We start from the raw sequence: 22,252 nt of genomic DNA, 5'->3' as shown, positions 1-22,252 counted from the left end.
CCCTGAGGAGCCAGCGCCGGCGGCGTGGATCGGAGGTGACCCGCCTCGCCCTTCTCCTCCTCACACCACCCCCCGAGCCACCCCCGGCTCCGAGGGAGCTCCACGGCGGGAGCGGGGCCCGGCCCGGCCCGGCCCGGCCGCGCCCCACCGGCCCCGCAGGACAGCGGCTGGCCGCCAGCCTCCCGTCGCGTCCCCCCGCGGCCCGAGCCCGGCCCCGCGGCCCCGATAGGGCCGCGGAGAGTCCCCGCCCCCGCGGGGGAGCGGAGGCCCGAGAGGGAGGGAGAGAGAGAAGGAGGGAGGAACACCGCCGAGTTCCGCCTCAGCAGCCATGGCCGCGTAGCGTCTCCTCGGCGGCCGCGCTCGGACATGGGCCTGCCCCGGGCCGGCAGGCTGAGGCAGCGAGTCCCCGCGGCGGTGAGTACGGAGGCGGCGCCCGGGCCGCCGGGGGAGCGAGGCCTGCCCGGCAGGACTCGCCTCACGCCCTCCTCCGGCCGCGGCGGGAGGGGGCGGGCGCCCTTGGAGGGGAGCCCCGGGCCCGGCCCCGCCGTGGGGGCGGGGGGGTGCGGCCGTCAAGGGGCTGCGGAGGGCGGGGGGGCCGAGGGGGGGCCGGGAATCGGGCCTGGGCCGGCCGGGAGCCGGCAGCCCTCCGGCCTGGTGCCGGCGGTGTGACCTTGGGCAGCCCGCAGTCCCCCGCGGCCGCGGCCCGGCCGGCGTGACGCGTGAGCGGGGCCGGGGAAAGCCGCCCCGCAGCCCGAGAGCGGCCGGAGGAAGACGGCGCGGAAGCAGCGCTGCCCAGAGTGCGCTCCTCCGGCCGCAGCGGCGGTGTCACGGAGACGTACTACAGGCACCGGCCGTGCCCGCGGCGGCCGGGTCCCGGGCCCGCAGCCGGGCGCCGCAGGGTTTTTAACCAGCCGGTTGTAAACTTGGAGGCGTTTTCAGCCTCTCTCTCACCTCCCCGGCTTCTTATCGCCCCTACTGTTTGCGTACGCTGTGCAGTTTCATTTGTCTAAATAAGAAGTGAAGCTAGTTGTACTCTTATTTAGATTGAATAACTTCCAAATTTCCCGTATAAAATCTAGCTTATTTGTTCTTAAGCAACTTAACTTTGTAGTGTCTTCCCACCCCATCAGTATCAGTTAGACTGTTGCATGAGCAAACTGTCAGAAAGGATTTTCTTACTGTGCCAAAAGAGTGGTTCCCAAGTTCGGCAGCACAGGTAGTTTCAACATGGTACATGGCCAAAACCAGACCCATGACATGCTGCTGCCATGAGGACTGGTGGTACCCAGCAAAATGATGAAAGTTTGGGTACTCTGTGTGAGTATAACTACCTTGCTAGAAGAAGCCCCAGTGGTTATAATCAGCCTAAGCACATTAACTTAATAATACTTTATTACGTACCCGAATTGGTGATGCACAGTACTTAACATGTCAGTTTCTTTCAGACTGTGTTAGTGTATGCCTCCTGCAATATAACTGCTTCTGTGCATTGTTCTTGCTATGGTCATTCCACTTAAAGCTTACTCATATCCTTAGTAAAACAGGCATGATAATTAAAATGTTGAAAAACCTGTTACCAACAGGTATGTTACCCTGTCAGTGTAAAACTATCCATTCTAAGTATTTTAAATGCCCATAAACATCCAAGTATTACTTCCCTTATACTTTTGGGATATTGGCCTGGTTTTCAGCACTCTTATGTATGAAGAAGGACCCTAAGAGAATACTTCAGCTGGGGCTGGAAAAGATCCACAGTTTTGAATTTGATCTTAGTTTTGAAGAAAAACGTTGACAAACCTGAAATAGGTTGTTCCCTCTTCTTCAGTGTTGACCAATAGTAGATTTAGCTATTATGGCTTTTTCAGTCCCTTGTATTCATGGTTTTAGGATCCAGTTCTCTTTTCTTGCTGGGAAGGAACATACTTCTCTTCCTTAGAGGTGTGTGAAAGATCCACATACTTAATTGGAAGGGTTCATTGATGCCTCATTGTTGCCATTGTATTGATACAGTGATTATAAGTGCAGAGGAAAATGGAATGCTTGGCAAAAGTGAACGTAATCTAGTCAATAGAGCCTGGAGAAGCAAAAGTTTATCCTGCTAAAATGGATGTGATTCTGATAAGAAAGTACAGTTCATTGCACCTCCTCTAGTGGAAACAAATACAAACCTTGCACAGAACTTGCAGTAGAGCTGGTCTATCTCCATGCATTTCACTGCTGTATGTTAACTACTGAGTATCTTTATTTGTGCAGCTTATTTTGCTGGATTTCTCTATTGAGACCAGGCCAGTTAGGAGTCCAACATCTGCAAAAACTGGTGTTCAAAATCACCTGGTTATATTTATATATGAAGGAGCTGATTTGGATTCGGAATTCATAGTCTTCCCAAAGCCTGCTAAAAGAAAAACAAACCAAAACACACCTCGTTCATTTGAGTATAAGGGAAAAAATAAAAATCAAGGTTCAAGCACATCTTAAAATTTAGTAGAAGCTTAAGGAGTTTTAAGGGTCCTTATGAGCTAAGACTGAGCAGTCAGATGGCAACTAGCAGTCACTCTGTAGGCCACTACTGACTAAAATCCAGTTAGGGGATTTTTGATGCATAAAACTGAAAATGCTAGTCATAGTTCCATAGTTAAGGTTCTGAATGGAAGAATAAATTAGAAACCGCAACTGAAATCTTGTATCAATTTATGACATATGCTGTATGTCATTCCATTAAGTAGGCTGTTGAGAATTTGATATTTTTTTTTTAATTTAGAAAATGTTACTCCTAATCCATTCTCACTCATTTTGCTGCAGCATATTGTATGGATTACAGTGCTGTGGGAGGTCAAAGACTAATACCTCATTCATCAGATACTGTGGTTACTAGCTTACGTTTTGAAAAAAAAGGTATAGACATTTTTTCAGATCAGGAAATAAATGCAAGTTCAGCATCGAATTTGTCTGGCAATTTAAAGACCTGCAGTTATAACTTGGTAACCATATCAGGAGAACATGGAAAGCCAATTTTTGTTCTGGGCCAAACCTCAGATTTGGCTTTTATCTGCTAGTTCTACATTTGTATAGATGAGGTTCCAGAAGAGCTGCCTGTATCTAGGTGCATCAGCAATGCTTGAGAATTTACTAGCATCCTTTGCCTTCTATTAAATGGTTCATCTTCCACATAATCTTAGGTTTTTTTCCCTCGTACACACATAGACACAGTAATGTTATATTCGTATCTTTTTTTGACTACATATTTAGTTACAATATTCTGTCAGAACACAACCAAGTGCTGCCACTTAAGATTAAGAAAATACTGGTTACATAACAGAGCAAACATTGAAGATATATTTGGAAAGGACTTAAAGCTTCAAAGAAAAAGTCTATTTACAGTTCCAAGTGGAATAAGAAAAAAGCCAGGTATAAACATGCTCTGAAGGTAGGATTAGACAAGCAAAGCTAAAATCTTAATAAGAGTGAAGCCTTTCTTTGTAGTTCTGAGAGTTAGAAAGTATGTCTTTGTTTTAGGCAAAGAGGCTTTTAGATTGTAAAGGTCCTTTACTTTGGGTCAGGGGTGTGTCTGTGTTTTGTTTCTACTGAATGCAGTTCTTCTAATGAATTTTCTGCCTTGTTTTCAGCACCTAAATATCTCCCTGAAACATAAGACACCTTATATAGGGAAGATGTTTTAAGATGAGTGGAGTATGGGGTATATTTTTAATTTTATGTATTAATACTAGTATTTGAAGACTTTATTATTTACTTTCTAGAATTATCTGTAAATCAGTCTCCTAAGGAAGGATTTTTGACAAGTTTATCAACTTTGAAAAGTTGCTATGTAATTGGAAATTAGCAAGTTCAGCATCTGTGTTCAAGCAGTAAGTTATCTAGCTAGCTAGTGTTTAGTCTGACCTTGGCATGCCAGACCTTAAACCAGAGACTCATCACTAGGTATGTATCTTACCTTATTTTTGCGTTTATTTCCAACATGAACTTATCAAGTGTTTGGGTTAACTTAATATCTTTATTCAATAAGCATCCTAGATCAAGAACAGTCAACCTAGTGATATTATATGCAGTGATACTTTAAAGAATGTAACAGCTATGTGCCATGGGAAGGGATCACATTCCCATCCTGGCTTCTCATTCTTGGCTGCACACGCTGACTGCTCTCCCTGCACAAGCCGTGTAGCCTTTCTGCCTCTTCAGCAAGCTGAATTGGCTCAGTAAGAGGTTGGACAAGTACCAGACCAGCATGAGAAAGAGGGAGGGAAATCAGGACCACCTCATTTCGTGGCAGTCACCTACAGATCAATTCAGTTGGCTGAAACTTCACTCTGAGGTCACTGGCTGATGGTTTTTTTGGTCACATTTGTCATGCTGATCATCACCTTGAGGGTGGAGGGGAAACACCCTACCTTCATCTTGTCAAAGGCAGTGTGGGTTTTCACTACTAGGAAATTATTTTGGGGGATCACTTGAGCATCTTCTAATTAGTTTGCCTTCCTTTCTTTGGTATTGTTAGCATGTCTCACTGCTTGAGAGAGAGCTCAGTGCCTCCCCTGCTACCCCCAAGGGCTAAAATAGCTTACCCTGTGTTAGATTCAAAGACTTGTAGTTAGACTATCTGTATGACCTAAATGGTCTAAGCAGTATGTCAGATGAGATGATGTAATAGACCCTTCTGGCAAAACTCTGCTTAACTGTTTCATGGCTACCTGGAGAGCACTTCCAAATGCAAGCAGAAAGACAACAGTACCTAGGAGTTTAAGACCTACAGCACATCCAAGAAGTTTCAAGTCAACTTTACAGTTGCAACCTTCCTTTTCTCAGCTTGTCTCTTACCAAGACATTAGAAGTCGCCTTTCCAAGGGTGTAGTGTGCATTTGCAGAGGTTTGTGCAAAGCTAGTGATAAAATAATTATTCATTACAAATTTCAGAGTATAGAGAAGTCAGCTATTTTTTTATAATATACTTACTGGCATTACAGTTGAATAAATTTGCTGGATATGATGATTTTGAACACTCTTAAGTCAGCATTTCTTCTCTTATTTTCTTATTCTTCTGTTAGCAACATATTGCTAATATTCTTGATAAATTACCTAGAGTGATTTCAAATAATTCTGTCACTTTGGGAGGATTAATTTATACAGTTAACTGTTTAGCCACTCTGCATCTAGTACTAGCTCACATAAGGTGAGATAAATCACGTAATAAATCCATACAGCTAACTATAACTGTATTAAAAATCATTGGAATATAATTGGGCTCTCCTTACTTATTTTCCTCCTCCCCCCCCCCAGAAAGATATTGATAGAGACTTCTAAGAAGCTGTACCATCCTAGAAGGAACATAAGTAACAACATTAACATGCCTGCTGTGGCGTCTGTACCTAAGGAGCTATATCTCTGTACTTCATTGAAAGATCTCAACAAGAAGACAGAAATAAAACCTGAAAAGACGAGTACAAAGAGGTATATGTATATTTTAATTGATTTTGGATTAATATTAGAAGTATTAGTGCTACTCTTCTGAGCAGGTTCCAGAACTACTTATGTTGTGGATCAAAATTTCCTCAATTATTTGTTAGATATAAAAATCTTTGATAGTCTTATGTGTGGATCTCTCAACTACCACATAGGATATGCTCACTGTCTACAGAAGGTAACTTCACATACTGCCAAAATGTGACTTGGACAGAGCACGATGCCCATGAAAATTTGTGTACTTTGAGAAAAGGCTACATAAATCCAAGTTCTTACAAATTATAAAAAGCTTAGCAGATGTGTGAATAGAAAATATTTTGCCTCTAGCATTTTTAGACAATCAATGACTTCATTTTGTCTTACTATGAAGTAGTTTTTCCTCAAAAAAATGTTGTTTTTAGAAGGGAAAAGTACTTTTTTCCATATTTCAGTATGCTATTTAATTATGGAAGATTTTAAGTAAGGCTAGTAAACGAGCCAGCCAAGAGAAACATTATTTGGAGGAGCATGATTGTAATTCATATTTAATGAAAGCCTTATATTAAGATGGTAAAATCAAACAGTTAATATACAGGCAGAGGCTGTGAACACTTAAAATGGCATCTTGTAATGAAAAGGTGTTTGAGGACAAGTCAACAATCACATGCTTTACTCCTCCTCTTTGATTCCAGTTATGTGCAGAGTGCCCTTAAGATTTTCAAGGCAGCGGAGGAAAGCAGATTGGACCGAGATGAAGAAAAAGCTTACATCCTATATATGAAATATGTGACTGTTTATAACTTCATTAAAAAGAGACCTGATTTTAAGCAGCAACAGGTATAAACGCTTTGACTGACCTCTTCTGCATTGGTAGAACTATTAGAAGTACAGAGAATTACAGTAATGCACATTCAAAGGGTTACACTGGTATTAAGTAAACTGTCTCACTTATGATAATATTTTTCCTTCCTATTTTTGACAAGTCTATTGTTAATTGCCTTTACAGTTTATATACCTGTAAGGTATATAAATTTTCAGATCTGTATTTTTTCGGAGAAGTGGGTTCCTGTCATCTTTCCCATTCAAACTTTTTTTGGTGCAGTTGCCTTGCCCAGACTTTATTTATTAGTGCTATAGAACAATTTTACTTACAAACTCATGTTTGAGGGGAAAATATTTTGATTCAAAACAGTTCCTTTTGTTGGTGTTAATATAATTATAATATCAATTCTCTGTACATTAGCAGCTCTTGATATGCACAGAAGTAGGCATTATTAAGCTGTAATATTAATATGTGGGGTGATGCTTGTAATTTTAGGATTATTTTCATTCAATTCTTGGACCTACAAATTTAAAAAAAGCTATTGAAGAAGCTGAAAGACTGTCAGACAGCCTTAAGCTCAGGTACGTGAATACAGTTAATAGATAATATACTGTTCATTATACCTGAAGCCTGTACATGTGCAATTGCAGGTTTTCATGCTATTTAATAGTAAGGGATTGCACTTGAGTAGATCTTAGATACCTGAGACTATGAGGGGGTCAAATTGTTTATCCACAAAAGTCTGTTCTTAGAGATAATTTTTATTATCACACAATTCAATAACTTGCCGCTGTATACATTGTCTCTTAATTCTTGGTAACTATGATTTGTTGATATTGTCTTCTATTTTTATTTAATGACTAATAAAAAGAAACCACAAGATATAAACTGTATATGTACTATGGATGTTCAAGAGCCATTTCCTCCTTACTCTTTTCATCACAAAGTTCTGAAACCAAATATACTAATGAATTTTCCTAATATTTACATATTTTAAAGTCCTCCTAGTGTAGATTTAGTTTACACGAACAAAACATTTTTTGATTCTTTAGCTAGCTGCTACACCTTTTCTCTACCTCTGCCACATGCAGACACGTATGTGGAAGTGCACAGTTTTGCCGGTATGTAACTGAGCTGATGCTAACAGGCTTTTGGGTAGCTCATTTACAACTGTAAAGTTACATGTCTTTGTGCCATAAGCCATGATATTGTGTCGTTAAGAAGTTGTGAGGTAGAATCTGTCTTTTAAGTGATGTTTTGTGCAGTATGTCTTGCTTCCAGCCTTATCTGCTTCTCCCATCCTTAGCAACCATCTTTCTCACCCCTTTAACGCTTTCACTTCAGCTAGGCACATTCTCTTGTCCCCCAGTATTACTGTGAAAGCATATTCTATGCCCTTCAAAGTGCTTAATCCGTAAAGTTAGTTTAGGTGAACAAGGAAATAAGAGTATAGTTACATGTATATGAAAAGAGGCTTTCCAAAGGTGTCTCATGGTACTATGCATGAAACATTATTTAGGTTTTCTTTATTTTTAGTTAGGAGTCTTACAATTCAACAGAGCTACAAATTTACTGTAAGAGTAAACACTGATAGAATTGTAGAAAACCAGAATTATTTAAAGACTTATTTAGTTACTTGTGCCTTTTCATGAAAGGAACAGAGTTTGGAAAGTTGACACAACTTTTGGGTACTCTGGGCAAATACATTTAAAGGAAATACAAATGAAACGTGACTCCTGTGTAACTACAGAAGTGGTGTCGGGGAAATCATTTGTATAATTTCTTCTCCAGGCAGTAGGCCAGCAAATAGTTTGAATGTTAATTGTTAACTAAAAGTGGAGCTGCTGCATCAGTTGTATAGGAGCAGGAATACCTACATGAATGATCTATGTGCTTCAAAGGCATAAATGGGAAATTGATGGGTAAATATTCCATATTGACTGAATTAAACTAAAATCTGAATTATGCTTTAGTGCCATTAACTTCAAATGAGAGCAAAATGCTCTGTTCTAACTTACGATGCCTTTGCCAAATCAAGAAGCCTATTTAAAAAAAAATTACAGACTTGCAGCTCCTTCCTATTAGTGGCCAATTAGTAGAGTAGACTTGGAGGTAGAATTTGATTTAGTGATCTAGTTTATTAACACAGTACTTTTATTATGAAATACAGCTGTATTGTTGTCATTTTAATCCTGATTAGGCAACATATGATGAAAATGAGCAATTACTAATACAGTTCAGTTCATGTTTCACTGCTTGGTTCAGTCATCAAAATTGTTAGTTCAAAACATTATTTTTTGTTTTACAGATCACTAGTAACCCTTGAGCTTCTTAGTTATATTAAATATAATAGAATGCTATTTAACAGTGATGTGACTATACAAACCTGCAGTTGGTGATCCAAAAGCTATAGTTTGGAGGTCACTGGTTTACAATATCATGATTGTCCTTACAATGGCAAAAGGCTGGGAGGTTAATTTTGAAGTCTAAGGCTTTATGAAAAGGACAGCTGGATGTAAGACCTAGGTCCACCAAAGCTGTCTAGTATGCATGATTCTTGCATTGACTTCACTGTAGTCCCAGTGTTTGAAACAAACAGCAGGGACACAGGTGAGGACATAACAGTATTATGGAGTCAGCTTATATTCTGAAGGTGACTGCTACCATATAAGTAGTTCTGATCCGACTTCTCAAAAAAGAAAATTTAGATAACTGAGCTAACTTACTCCTAACTGTTATTGTTAGCTCTGTTGTAAAACCAAATAAAATACCTGGGCTGATTGTTATAATATATTGAAGTTTACCTGTAACTCACCAATACTTACTCTTTCCTCTACAAAATGAAAAACCTATTACATTTAGTGACACCATAGCTAAGCATGACCCCAGGTTTAAAGAAAAAAAATTAGTTAGCCTTAAGAGCAGTGGCTATGAAATAGGACCCAAAACAAGATTTAAGAATAAGAAAACCAACTCAAGAGTGGGATTAAAATGAGGTTCACTGGAAATATAAACATTGACAATACTTTAACTTTTTTTAAACTTTAAATACTTTTTTTTTTCCCCTCCTGAAGACTTGATAATTCTGATGTTAATTATCCAAGGCTAGCCAATAACACAATATTAAAAAAGAGGCTTTTTTTTCCCCAATAGATACGAGGAAGCTGAAGTTCGGAAAAAACTTGAAGAGAGGGACAGACAAGAGCTGCAGAAAAAGCAAGAACCAAAAGATGATGGAAAGAGTTCAGCCAAAAACTCTTCAGAAAGTGCTGTGGATTCCAAAGGAAAAAGCCAAAGGGTAACTGAAGATGTTTACAAACTCTAATTCAGTCTAAATGCATAGTTTTAATCTAGCATTTGATCTCTACTAGTAGCTATTTCCAGTTCAGAACCATTTTTTTTTTAAATTAGCTTATACTCCCCATAACCCTTCTTTGACATTTCTTTGGAAGTTGTTGAGTCCTACCAACCTTGAAGTCTTGCATAAGATAGACTAGTATTTTTTTTGTAAAGTCAAATTCTATTTTACAATAGAACTAGCTAGTGTAAGAAACCCAAGGTAATGGTAATAAGCTGATGTTACGGGTAACATATCTCTTCTTTAGGAGAGCACTGACTTTTCAAGCACTAGTGTGGAAAGAAACTTAATTTCTCCAACGTACTTCACAAATTTTATCTGGCAGATGATGCTGTCCTACATTGTATTGCCTTTTTAACTGGTTTTTGTCTAGGGAGGGCAGCAACCTTGGTATGTTTTTAGTACATTTGTCAACACATCTTTAGAAGGAACTTTCTTTTTCTTGGTTTCTTCGTGTGGCTTACAGTCTGACCAGTTTCCCTCAAGCTATATAAGAGTCAGTGTCTGTTGGCCACCTTGGTTCTGAGTTTTAGATATTAAACTAACTTTTTTTTTTCCCCCTTAAAACACAGATTAATGGTGAGAGAAAGCATTCACTGGAGAAAAAGGATCAGTCTGACAGTCTAAGTGGTAAGAAATGCAATGTTCACACAGATGTGGAAAAGGTCTCCATATGACTATGCACCTGTCAGCTAAGCAGTTGCAGTTCTTTTAAGGAGTTATTTCACAGTCAGAGTATTTTGATGAAATTCTAGTATCCTGCATTTCAGTAACAGTGACTTAGTAATTAGTTAGGCTCTGTACTGCAGCCTTCATCACTTCTTTTGAACTTAGAAAGCCGTGCTTAGTTTTTCAACAGTTTAATAGCTGAAGCTGAACTAGCCCTAAAGTGATCAATTTAGAAAGAAAAATGTCTCTTCAAATGATAAGAAAAAATATAGGCAAGGCTGAAATGTGTCAGCTTTCTCAGTTAAATAAGAAATTTTGCCTTTCCCCTCCCAACTTCCTGGCTTTTATTCCTGTAATATGTGAAAGTGTTCTCTAAAGTTCTTAATGGAAGAGGAACTTCCGATATAGCTTGATTTAAGTGAGACCACAAAAAGTTACACTAGTTTACACTGAAGTGTTCAGTGTTGCCTAATTCAGCACATCAGGTGCTAATCACTACAGTAGTGGGAGCAAAAGGTCCAGCATATTTATTCTATACTGTCTCACTTCCATGACTTTGTGGGATTTTTCTCTTCCATCTGTTCTTAGTCTTGATTGCACCAGTCAGATGTGGTCGTAGCTGTCTCCATTTATAATATAGCTTTTTACATCTAATAGTTTCTCTATTTCAAGGAACAGTCACAGCTGAGAAACTGTTTGCAATGATGTCGGACAAAAATATTGAATTGATTATAATGGATGCTCGAAGATTGAAAGATTATCAAGAATCCTGTATTCCAAGATCTATCAGTGTCCCAGAAGAAGCTATCAGTCCTGGGTATGAAATAATGTTAAATGATAGTGAAATATTTAGTTTCATAAATTGACTGGAAAAAAGTTACATGCTTTCAAAGCTTGTACACTTAGTTTTGGAGTCCCTGATATATACCAGTGGGCAAGATGTATCTGGACAGCTCTGTTCTTGCATGTACTGACTTTAAGCCAGAGCATATTTATTTTATACAAGCACATAAACATATATGGATTATATATTGTTGGATAAAGTGTCACTTGTACATTTGTCTTTAAATGCATGTTAATACATTTCAGAGTTACTGCTAATTGGATTGAAGCTAGACTCCCAGAGGATTCTAGAGATCCATGGAAGAGGAGAGGACACTTTGATTATGTTATACTGCTAGACTGGTTTAGTTCTGCTACAGACTTAAAGCTAGGAACAACTCTTCAGAGCCTGAAAGATGCGCTTTTTAAGGTTGGCAAGTTTCATGTTTTGTATTAGTTCATCTCAATAAACAAGGTCTTAAAGTGCCTATAATTACAAAGTATTTGGAAGACTTAATGACACTTTAGGTGAACATCTTGGTTTAGTTTTCAAAGACTGCTTATTTTGATAGCAGAAATGTAGTCTGAAGTTTCATGTTCCCATGCTTGTGCTCTAGTAGAGGACAGTATAATTTATTAAATAGGTAAACAGCAGAATGATTTAACTCCCCTCCTCAACAACTCTCTCATGAACTTAAGAGTTCTTGGCTGACAGAGTTATTTGGGAGAGTACTTAGTACTGTTTGTCAGAAACATCGTCCCCCTCTTTCCTGTATTAGCAACTATAATTCCTTATTCATGGGAACTGGCTGGCCACCTGCATAGGCAGGCCAAAGAAGGCTAGCTTCTTTGCAGTCCTATCAGTGAGGGACTTCCTAGAATGGAGGGGTTTTGGTGAAGGAGACCCCATTTTGAGCATTGTTAACTTTTCTGCATTATTGAATATAACTTTTAGAGAAACATGAATTTAAATTTGGGCTTCATCAGTGCAGGGAGCTTATAGACTCAATAGCAGATGCTCAACATTTTCACATCAGAACTCCAGCTATAGCTGTGTTGTCCTTACTCTTTATATAGGTGGCTTTTGTGAAAGACTGCACATCTTTGTTACCTAAACATTCAAGACTAGGGTTCAGAGGTAGTTAAGGCAGTTCTCCCTGTTTATTGCTTTACGAATAGTCTCTGAGCCTCTGTGCCTTGTTCATGTTCTAATACTGAGGACCTCAGGAGGAGGGCAGTCTGGAGCCCGAATTCTCAAGGGTTTTTCAGAAAGTTAACATCATGCTTTCTAAAGCCGATACCGCTAATCACTCAGCAAACTTACCAGATAAGAAACTGAAGCAAATATTTTAATAAAATATTTTTATGCATGGAGGATCGTTACCTGAAGTAGTAGTAAGTGGTTCTTTCTGTACTGGAAATATTCAGACCCTGTTGTAGATAGAATCAGGAACCTAACTGTGTTGGGCATTCTCCAAACACAAGGAGGATCCCTGTTCCCCAAAGGGTTTTTGCAGCCTGCTTAATTCTTATTTAAAAATCTCAAAAATAACCATTATCAATATAATGACTAGACACAGAAATTTCAACAAGAGTTGAAGAATTTCTCTTCTATTTTTAAATAGTTTCATTTCAAACTTTTTTCCTTATAGTGGGAAAGCAAAACTATACTGCAGAATGAACCTTTAATTCTAGAAGGAGGTTATGAAAACTGGCTCCTTTGTTTTCCTCAGTACACAACAAATGCTAAAGTAACTCCACCCCAGCATAGCAGGAGTGAAGCAGTGACTGTTTCTTGTAAGTATAAAGGATGCTCCCCACAAGTATTTATAATTACCGGATGCATCTTTAATCATTCAAATATGCTGGAGATAGCCTTGTTCTGGCTAAATCTAAGTTTTGGGATGGAACATGGGGGGGTTATTTTGCTTTTGTGGGTTTTAAGTGCTCTCATGCTTCTCTCCCCCCTCCTAAAGTGGATTTTACATATCCATCTCTGGAAGAGCCAGCTCCTGTTCCACCTGTTGTTGCTATAAAGCCATCTCCAACAGAATTGACTGAAAATGAAGAAACAGGAGATAATTTGGAAGAGAGACTAAAATCGCTTAACAGACCAAATGTACAGGATGCTGCTGTTCCAAAATCTGACAGTTCATTTGTAGTTAATCCAGTATCAATTACAAGAAGTATACCTGAGGTAAGCTGTGTTTCTTTTTCTCAGAGTTAGCATATGGTTAATTTATTAGAGACCCACCACATGCAGAAGCCTAAAACCACAAGGAAATACACTCAGTATTTAAGCCTTGTACACAAGTATATTGGTACAAAGACTATTAGTGATCTGTGAAGCCATGATAACTAATCTTCAGAACTTTATGAAACTGAATATACTTAACATAATTGCAGAGCTTTTAATGAATATTTTTATGTGAGCACCTAAGAAATTGAAGGTTATCGATTGATCATTAATTCAGAAAGTCTATAAGCAAACTTCTCTACTGAAAATATATATGATGAAACACAGGGAGGGTAGTTAGGCTACAGCTTACCTTGGCTATTCCAAAGGCCTGTTTTCCAGCAACTCTATCTTCCTTCAAATAATAAAACATTTAGGTGGTGCGTCACTCTTGGCCCAGTAGTGAAAGTACAAGGATTTGTTTCTTCCTTCTACAGGGATAAAAATTTCTAAAGACACCTTTGTAGAGTCCTTACACAAAAATAATTTTTTCCTTAAAAGACAAGGCTAAAGTCAAATTCTTCACTTTCACCCTTCTATATACTACCTTTAATACAATTTTCAGCCTGTTCTTCCCTGAGTCAGGCAAGCTTTTATTTCTTCAGAACTTCTGCTTCAGCATCAAAACTAACTTACTCTCCTAGATCTAAGCATAAGTCATTCTTAAATACCTCTTCCCATCAAGCAGATCTGCCTTAATCACATGCTCTGGCACATGATTGAGAGAGGCAAGCCCAAATTAGGCTGCCTGATTGCTCTAAGATGTTCACCTTTGAAAGCTTGAAAATAAAGAGTTGTAGTAATCAGTGCTTAATGCTGTCCTTATGGTTCTCTAGGGCTTGTTGATTGTTATCTCACATCTGGAAATTAAGTGAATACCTAATTTCACTAACAAGCAATTTGAACTACCAGATTTAATGAAATTGAAAGTTTGCTATCTCTCTAGCAGGAGTCAACTTTATATCATCTTTATTCTCTTATGGATCTCACTTAGAAAAAGTTTAGCTAACAGAGTGGTAATAGCTGTAGTGAATTGTTGTTCTACACTTTGTGTTACAGGTTGATCGTACTAAAAAGCCTTTGCTAAAAATCCCTGATGATAACAGACCAAAATCTCAAAGTACAGTCAGCGATGGCCAGCCTGTTGAGAATGGACGGATAGTTCCAGACCGGTCCACAAAGCCATTATGTGATGCAAAGAGCATTCTGACAGAAGAAGAAAAAAGTCGTGTACATGCAGAAACTGCTGCTCTGTTAGAGAAAAACAGACGGGAAAAAGAGCTCCGGGAGAGGCAACAAGAAGAACAGAGACTCAAGCGAGAAAAAGAAGAACAAGAACAAAAAGCAAAAGAAGAACAGAAAGGAAAGGAACACAAAGAAAAGCTACAGCAATCCAAAGAGGACAGAGAACAGGAGAGGGATGAACAAATAAAAAGAGAACAGGAGGAAAAGGAGCAAGAAAGAGCATGCAAAGAAGCAATGGAAGCAAAAAAGCAAAATAAAAATGAACTAGAAAGCATTGGTGCAAAAAGGATTGAGATTGACAAAATATCTGCAGAAGAAAGAGAAAAGGGAACTCGAACACCAGAAACACAGAGACGGGCACTGGGCGATGCATCTCAGACCTTTGTGACTGCTTCAGGCAAGGTTAGTGAAAAAGAGAAAATCATCACCAAATGTGGAGTAGTTATTCAGGATGATTTGTGAGTGCATACTCTAGTATCATACTAATCTAGAAGTTTTAAATATATCATTGGATTTTTATTTAGGCCACTTTTACATAAATGTAGAGGAGAAAGTTAAAACCAAGACACAAATGGATTTAATTTTTTTGCAAGACAGCCTTGATTCTTGCTTGTAGGTGGGCAGCATGGAGTCCCCATAGGATAATAAAACTTCCCACTGACATGGAGCTAGAAGGAATGGTTCATAGTCTGCAATCCTCTGTTTCAAAAATAGAGGCATGGTGGTATTTTCTCTCTTGTATCAGCCCAGTACTGTATATTATGCTGTTGTAACACATGCTAGGAACAGAATTGTATTATCATAACAAACTCTTTAGTGCCCCCAGCTGAATAAATGCTGATATAACAGGATTTTGTTGACTAGCATAGGAAGTAAAGCAATACCCTAAGCTAGTATTTTTGCTGAGAACAGTCTGGTTCCAACTCTTTTGGAGGGATCACAGTTCCTTCTTTCCTCATATTCTTGAAAAAAAATGCAAAATTTCTGAGAGTGTAAAAATCATCTAATCATGACACTTGAGCCATTGGTGAAGCTGAGTGAATAACGGAACAGATGTCTTTAAAACCATTTCTCAAGAACATGTGTTAGGATATTTTTCTCTCTCTTTGCAATTGCAGTTGTTATTTGACCAGACTTTGGTGCTTGTGTAATGCAAATGCACGGGGAAGCCAAAATAAATTTTCCTGGGCAACCTTAGCACAGTCATTCTTGAGCTGTTGACTGAGTGCAACTTCACATAATCCCAAAATGACTGCCTAGGATAAATTCATAATGTTGGCTTCACAGTTTGCCTTTTTCATGGAGAGGCTTTGTCACAGTGAGAAGTAAAAGGGGAAAGAGTCTTTTATTTAAAAACAAACTGTAAACCCCACAGCTTTTAGGGAGGAAAGTAGTGTAGGTGGAACTTCTGTACTTCATTTCTGAGCCTTTGAAACTATGTAACAGACTGTCTTATTTGACACAACATTCAGCCTCAAAGGCTATTCCAGTGAATTGCCTATAGTATAGACGAGGAAGAATAAAACCGATATGTAGATACCTGTTCTAACCACTTCTTTGTGGCATGTGCATTTAACAACCAAAAAAGAGAATATAACTGCTTTTTCCCTATTTTGCTTTATCAGCATTCTTTACTGACATTCCAGATGAAAATTGAAAGCCTTCTCTCAAAATCTTTTACAGCAAACTGGGGTTAAAGGACAACCAGACAGTGGAGCTCAAAAGCCAGGACCCCTTAGAGAGGATTCTGAACAAGATACTGAAAGACTTAAAGTAAATACAATGTGTTGTATGTAGCCCAAACCAATCAAGCACAGATGCTTTATGATTATTATGTTATGTTAAATTCTACCTCATTTTAATTTTTAAAGTCATTATCTTAAGAAAAGACTATGTCATGTTTACAGCTGTTTGTTTGCATTTTTTCATTTGTCATATTCATCTGAAAAAAATATTTGAAGCTTTCACTAGAAGTCTTCATATGTTTCTGATGGCATTAACAAGCATTCCACACTTGTTTGTCATCTCATACATACTCCTTTGTGTACCACTTTGAAAGGGAGAAAAGATCATCCCTATGTGTTTAACAGAAGCACATACTCCTAAGAAAGTAGCTTCTTTAGGGAAGAAATTGAGTATTCAGACTTTTGTGAGACTGAATTGTCCTTTTTTTCTGGAGCATGTCAAGAAACAGCTTTTGTTTAGACGGAGTGATAGAAAATAGTAGTACTATATTACCATTATAATAAATTGTATTTCCAGCTATGATCAAGGATTTCATATTGAACTGTTTTGCACTGAATCATATAACTATATAGGGAAGTCACAGGCAGCTTGCTGCTCTGCATAAGTAACTGTACGTACCTTACATTTCTATTTATTTATTAGTCTCAGCGGGAGCCGTTAATGAGAGCACGAAGTGAAGAAATGGGAAGGATAATCCCAGGACTGCCTGCAGGTTGGGCAAAGGTAACTTTCTATTCTGATGTTACAATCAAGTGGCCTTGTTTAGTTTCATATTGCATTTCAATTGTGTCTTATTTCTAAGTTAGATTTTGTTTGTTTTTATTTTTTCCTCTTCAACTTCCACATGGTTATTTTCTGAATTTTAATGTTATTTGTAATGAAACTAGGAAAGCTTATCTGCTGTTTCTGGTATTAAGCAGTTGCTGTTTAATGGGCATTTTGGTGAAAGTGGTGCCTTCCAGTAAATTTAATCCATTAAATATTGAGGCCAGTGATGACTGTTAACATTTCAATGTTTTAAAAACTCATGCACTGTTCTTACAGTAGTTTAAAAATAGGTAAGTAAGTTAATGATGGATTTTTACTTGGTTTTGAAACAATTTGTTTTTTTCCTCCAAGTTTCTGGATCCAATCACTGGAACCTTTCGTTACTATCACTCGCCAACAAATACTGTTCATATGTATCCACCAGAAATGGCTCCTTCATCCACTCCTCCATCAACCCCTCCAACTCATAAACCCAAGCCACAGGTGACCGTTGAACGAGAAAGAGAGCACTCCAAACTGAAGCGCTCCTACTCTTCTCCGGATATAACCCAAGCCATTCAGGAGGAAGAGAAGAAAAGAATTCCTGTAACTCCTGCAGTCAATCGTGATAATAAGTATGTTCAATAAGTTATACCACAACTCGTGCAATGTAATAGTATATAGGACTTTCTTTGTGTTTAACCAACTGAAATTCATTAGTATTTTCTAAGTAGGTTTGAAAGGATGCAAGAATGATAGACTTAAATTTAATTGCTAAAAGTTCAATGTATAGGGCAGTTGTCTTTTGAGAATTAATGTAATTACTGTGTATTAACATGAACTTCAGAGGTCACAGTGTAACTGGACAATAGTTGCTTTTTAAGTTGTGGTATTTGTGCTAACATATTAAATGCCAGTCTTCTGACAGCTTGTGAAATGAAGAGTTTTCAGGTTTTAAACTGGGTTAAATCAATAGCTAATTCTTCATCTGTGAATTTAAAAACAAACAAACAAAAAAAAACAAACCCCAACACCAAAAACCCAAAACCAACTAGCATTGAATACATTAAATAATGGTTGGTGTTTGGTGACATCTTGTGCCAGGATATTTGATTCCCTGTGAGGGAGGGTGGTTCTGTTGGCATATGTGCACAGCCTTGTCAAGTTTGAGACTCCTAAAAAATAATTTCTTCCTTACAGACCAGTCTGTTACACTAAAGCAGAAATTTCAAGACTCTCTGCATCGCAAATTCGGAATCTTAATCCTGTGTTTGGGGGATCGGGACCAGCTCTTACAGGACTTCGTAATCTAGGGAACACTTGCTATATGAATTCCATATTACAGTGTCTGTGCAATGCACCTCACCTGGCTGATTATTTTAACAGAAACTTGTATCAAGATGATATTAACAGGTAACAATCTCTTATTCTCATCCTTTAATTTATAATTGAAGGCAAAAAATCTGCCTTTACAATTGTTAATTAAAAAAAACACTTAGTGGGGTTAAGGGGGGGTGGTTTGTTTTTTTAAGTAGGAGACATGCTAACTTGTAAGAATCTTGACTTTTTCAAAATTTGTGTTTGTGATGAAATAGGTTTTACTGGACAGTCTTAATTAAATTGTGCTGACCAAATTCATAAATATAAGTGTACTAGAGTCTCCTAAAACCAAACAGAATATTTAAATAGCAGTTTACAAAACAAGCTGGAAACAGCGTACCTTCCATTAGCCCAGTCTTGAACATGGAGCCAAATTACAGTGCCAGCGTAGACAAAAATTTTAACTTGGTCTAACAGCCAGGTTTTTTTGGTCTAAAGAAATTACTTTGAAATTGGGAGAACATCTTGAATTAATAATATTTTAAAAAAACCCAAACTTATTTGAAGGGCTCACTATATAATTTTTTTTGGTCTGTTTAATTGTATAGGTCGAATTTCCTGGGGCATAAAGGTGAAGTGGCTGAAGAGTTTGGTGTAATAATGAAAGCTTTATGGACAGGACAGTATAAATATATCAGCCCAAAAGACTTTAAAATTACAATTGGGAAGATTAATGACCAATTTGCAGGATATAGTCAACAGGACTCCCAAGAATTGCTTCTCTTTCTAATGGATGGCTTGCATGAAGACCTAAATAAAGTAAGCAATACACTTGTAACAAATGATACATCTGTCAGATGATCAAGAGAAATAAATTTTTAAAAGACCCTCTTATTTCATAAGAAGATTATGTTACTGGAACCTTGTATAGAAGGAAATGCAAGTATTCAGAATTAAAGTAGAAATTTAGTTTGAAACAGTATAACGTACTGAAGGGAGTAATGGAGGAAGCCTAACTAGATAAGAAATGGATGGCTACACTGACATGTTCAAATATTTTTGCAAATATTCAATAGTATACTTGCCTATAGATGAAACCTCATATTTTTTTATATGTTAATATACAGCTATGGTATTTAAACTTCTGTTACCCAGGCTGACAACAGGAAAAGATACAAGGAAGAAAACAACGATCATCTTGATGACTTCAGAGCAGCAGAACTAGCCTGGCACAAACACAAACAGCTCAATGAATCCATTATTGTGGCACTCTTTCAAGGCCAGTTCAAATCTACAGTGCAGTGTCTTACATGTCACAAGAAGTCGCGAACCTTTGAGGCTTTCATGTATTTGTCGTTACCGCTTGCATCCACTAGTAAATGTACTCTGCAGGTATGGTGGGACTAGAGAGGAACAGTTCGTGAAGTAAAAGCATTTATCTGTGACATCATTACAATGTTGCTTCTGCTCAGCCTTTTGTTGAAGGGTTTGGTCAATATTCCAGCTTAATTTACTCTAACCTGAAACATGAACAGATCCGAGTCTTCACTATTTTTTAATTCTTCTAAAGTTTTTTTTAAAAAAAAGGTTATTCCTTAAAAGTTTTAAAATGCAAGCAGGATGGAAATACTGAAGCCACAGCAGCAGAAAAGACATGTATAGTATTTGCTTTTGTAGGTAATAGTATAAATATTCTGTGTTTTTAAACAAAATATTGTAGGTGTATTTTAAAGGACTTGCAGCTAATTAATATATGTAGTAAAATTTACTTCTACACATGGGTTTAACTCACTTTTCCTCATTTTTGTGAAACATAGCATGCAGGTATTTAATGCAGGTTAACAACCAAATAGGAAACAAACATTTTTGCTACACTTCTGTAAACACCTGCCCTTCACAATCTCTGTTTGTATTTTGTTTTAGGAATGCCTTAGATTGTTTTCCAAAGAGGAGAAGCTCACTGATAACAATAGGTTTTACTGTAGCCATTGCAAAACTCGAAGGGATTCTTTGAAAAAAATAGAAATTTGGAAATTACCACCTGTTCTTCTTGTGCACTTGAAACGGTAAGAGAAACGGTGATTGGTGAAAATTAATTAGGATGAAGTGACCAGGCTGTCATGGAGATTGATTGTTCTAGTGCAATAGCTAACCATTTTTGATTAGAGAAAGGTTCCGGATGTATTTCCAGTTGTGATGTTGCAAAAAAATTTATTTTCATCTGATGCCTCTTTTATTAGGCTGTAGTTCACAAAGCACTGTTACAAGTAATATCTTTTTATTTGTGCTAAGAAACACATGTGCAAGCATTAGCAAAACTGGGGGCCAAATGCTTTAGTTGATCTCGCGTCCTGGCTAAAAACAGGGAAAACAAACATGCTTAATATTCTTAGATAGCTTGTGAACAACCTGTAACTTTTAATGATGCTTTTTAATTCTCTAGATTTTCCTATGATGGAAGATGGAAGCAAAAGCTTCAAACTTCTGTAGATTTCCCATTGGAAACGCTTGACCTTTCACAGTACGTTATTGGTCCAAAGAATAACTTGAAGAGATACAATCTGTTTTCTGTATCAGTAAGTAACCATATTACATTTCCAAGTTCAGCTGATCTTTGTGCCAAGACTTGGCTTAGCCTGTGTGATTTATCTAGGTTTCCAGGCTGCCTACCTGGTTGCAGATAAAGTTGTTGTATTCTAAAAAGAATTATTAGTATTTAGTAGAAATCTCACATTCTAGTTTATTTTGCTAACCAGGGAAGAAATGGCAGCTTTCGAGGCCATTAATTCTTTTCTTCTTATGTTTACAGAATCATTATGGTGGGTTGGATGGAGGGCACTATACAGCCTACTGCAAAAATGCTTCAAAACAACGCTGGTTTAAGTTTGATGACCATGAAGTTTCTGAGATCTCAGCATCATCTGTGAAATCCTCTGCTGCATATATTCTCTTTTACACTTCTTATGAACAGCGAGCAGTGGATATGGCCACATAAAGTAGTGTGGGTTAAGAAAACTGGTTTTCTTTTTATAAGAGCAAAGTAGGTATGGGAATGCATATAAATATGCAAAACTATGACAAACGTAGTCACTTACAGATATGGGGATGGTTCCAGCAGCTTTTCTGCAAGCAAGCTCTTTCTGGTCAGTACTAGTGCTTAAAAATCAGAAGACTGATTAGTAATGCTTGTGGTAATACTGCCATCTGTGAAACCATTTAAAAAGCATACTTGCATTACCATTTATTTAAAAAACAACTATATTTTTAGTCTGCTCCAAAATTAAATTCTAGCTTAGTCATCTGAAATCTATTACCAAGTAGTTTAAAATGTCTTAAAATCCCAAGGCATATCTTGATTTTTATTTTTTTCTTTCACTGTTATGGCCTTTTCACATTTCTAACCTTAAGCTTGATTCTACTGTGAATACTCTAGAATGATGTAAACAGTTAGGAATGTAAGTGTACATATTGATTGCATACTTGCACATCAGAACTATGTATATAATAAAATGTTGTCCTTTTTCTGAGAATCTCTAAAACTCAGAGGACTGTGTTTATTTGCCAGCTCTAATTGCAACACTACTTAATAAAAAAGCAGAGCTGTATTTTTTTTCTGCTAGCTTTTGTCAATATTTGTGCACTTCAGAGTTAGTCTAAACAAACAAGATTTTCCTTTTTAATTTTTTAATATAAATTTTCATGTACACATGCATTAAAAACCTTAATGAAGAAATGATTTAAAAATATATCCTGTTAAATGTATGTTTGGGTTTGGCGTTTTTATTCTCAACTAGTGCTACAATGGTCAGGATTCTACGAATGAAAGTCTGAA

At 37.8% G+C, this 22,252-nt stretch overlaps 1 protein-coding gene across 3 annotated transcripts; it reads left to right on the top strand.

Annotated features, from left to right (window-relative positions):
- The first annotated feature begins 295 nt into the window (after positions 1-295).
- USP8 (ubiquitin specific peptidase 8) lies at positions 296-22,182 on the top strand. 3 transcript variants are annotated; one of them, XM_049812534.1, is made up of 20 exons: positions 296-414; positions 5,293-5,463; positions 6,147-6,291; positions 6,773-6,858; positions 9,431-9,575; positions 10,208-10,265; positions 10,977-11,121; positions 11,394-11,556; positions 12,779-12,923; positions 13,103-13,323; positions 14,422-15,009; positions 16,291-16,380; positions 16,996-17,076; positions 17,473-17,735; positions 18,301-18,513; positions 19,029-19,239; positions 19,576-19,812; positions 20,344-20,486; positions 20,864-20,996; positions 21,230-22,182. In XM_049812534.1, the coding sequence occupies exons 2-20, from the start codon at positions 5,360-5,362 to the stop codon at positions 21,413-21,415; spliced, it is 3,357 nt and encodes a 1,118-aa protein (XP_049668491.1). In that variant the 5' UTR covers positions 296-414; positions 5,293-5,359; the 3' UTR covers positions 21,416-22,182. The 3 variants fall into 3 exon arrangements, with proteins under 3 accessions (XP_049668491.1, XP_049668490.1, XP_049668492.1); XM_049812533.1 differs by having other exon boundaries at positions 10,962-11,121; XM_049812535.1 differs by lacking the exon at positions 16,291-16,380 and having other exon boundaries at positions 10,962-11,121.
- Positions 22,183-22,252: the final 70 nt, after the last annotated feature.

This window comes from Accipiter gentilis, chromosome 10, assembly GCF_929443795.1.
Source record: "Accipiter gentilis chromosome 10, bAccGen1.1, whole genome shotgun sequence".
NCBI lineage: Eukaryota > Metazoa > Chordata > Aves > Accipitriformes > Accipitridae > Astur > Astur gentilis.
Note: the sequence above shows the minus strand (reverse complement) of the source record. Positions and strands in the feature narration are given on the sequence as shown.

What these genes read in the sequence shown, in the direction of transcription:
- USP8 (XM_049812533.1), top strand. Translation starts at nt 5,360, where the DNA reads ATGCCTGCTGTGGCGTCTGTACCTAAGGAGCTATATCTCTGTACTTCA. An exon ending in TCAGACAGCCTTAAGCTCAG is followed by an intron (nt 6,859 to 9,430) that starts GTACGTGAATAC and finishes TTTCCCCAATAG; the next exon opens with ATACGAGGAAGCTGAAGTTC. An exon ending in TGCATGAAGACCTAAATAAA is followed by an intron (nt 19,240 to 19,575) that starts GTAAGCAATACA and finishes TCTGTTACCCAG; the next exon opens with GCTGACAACAGGAAAAGATA.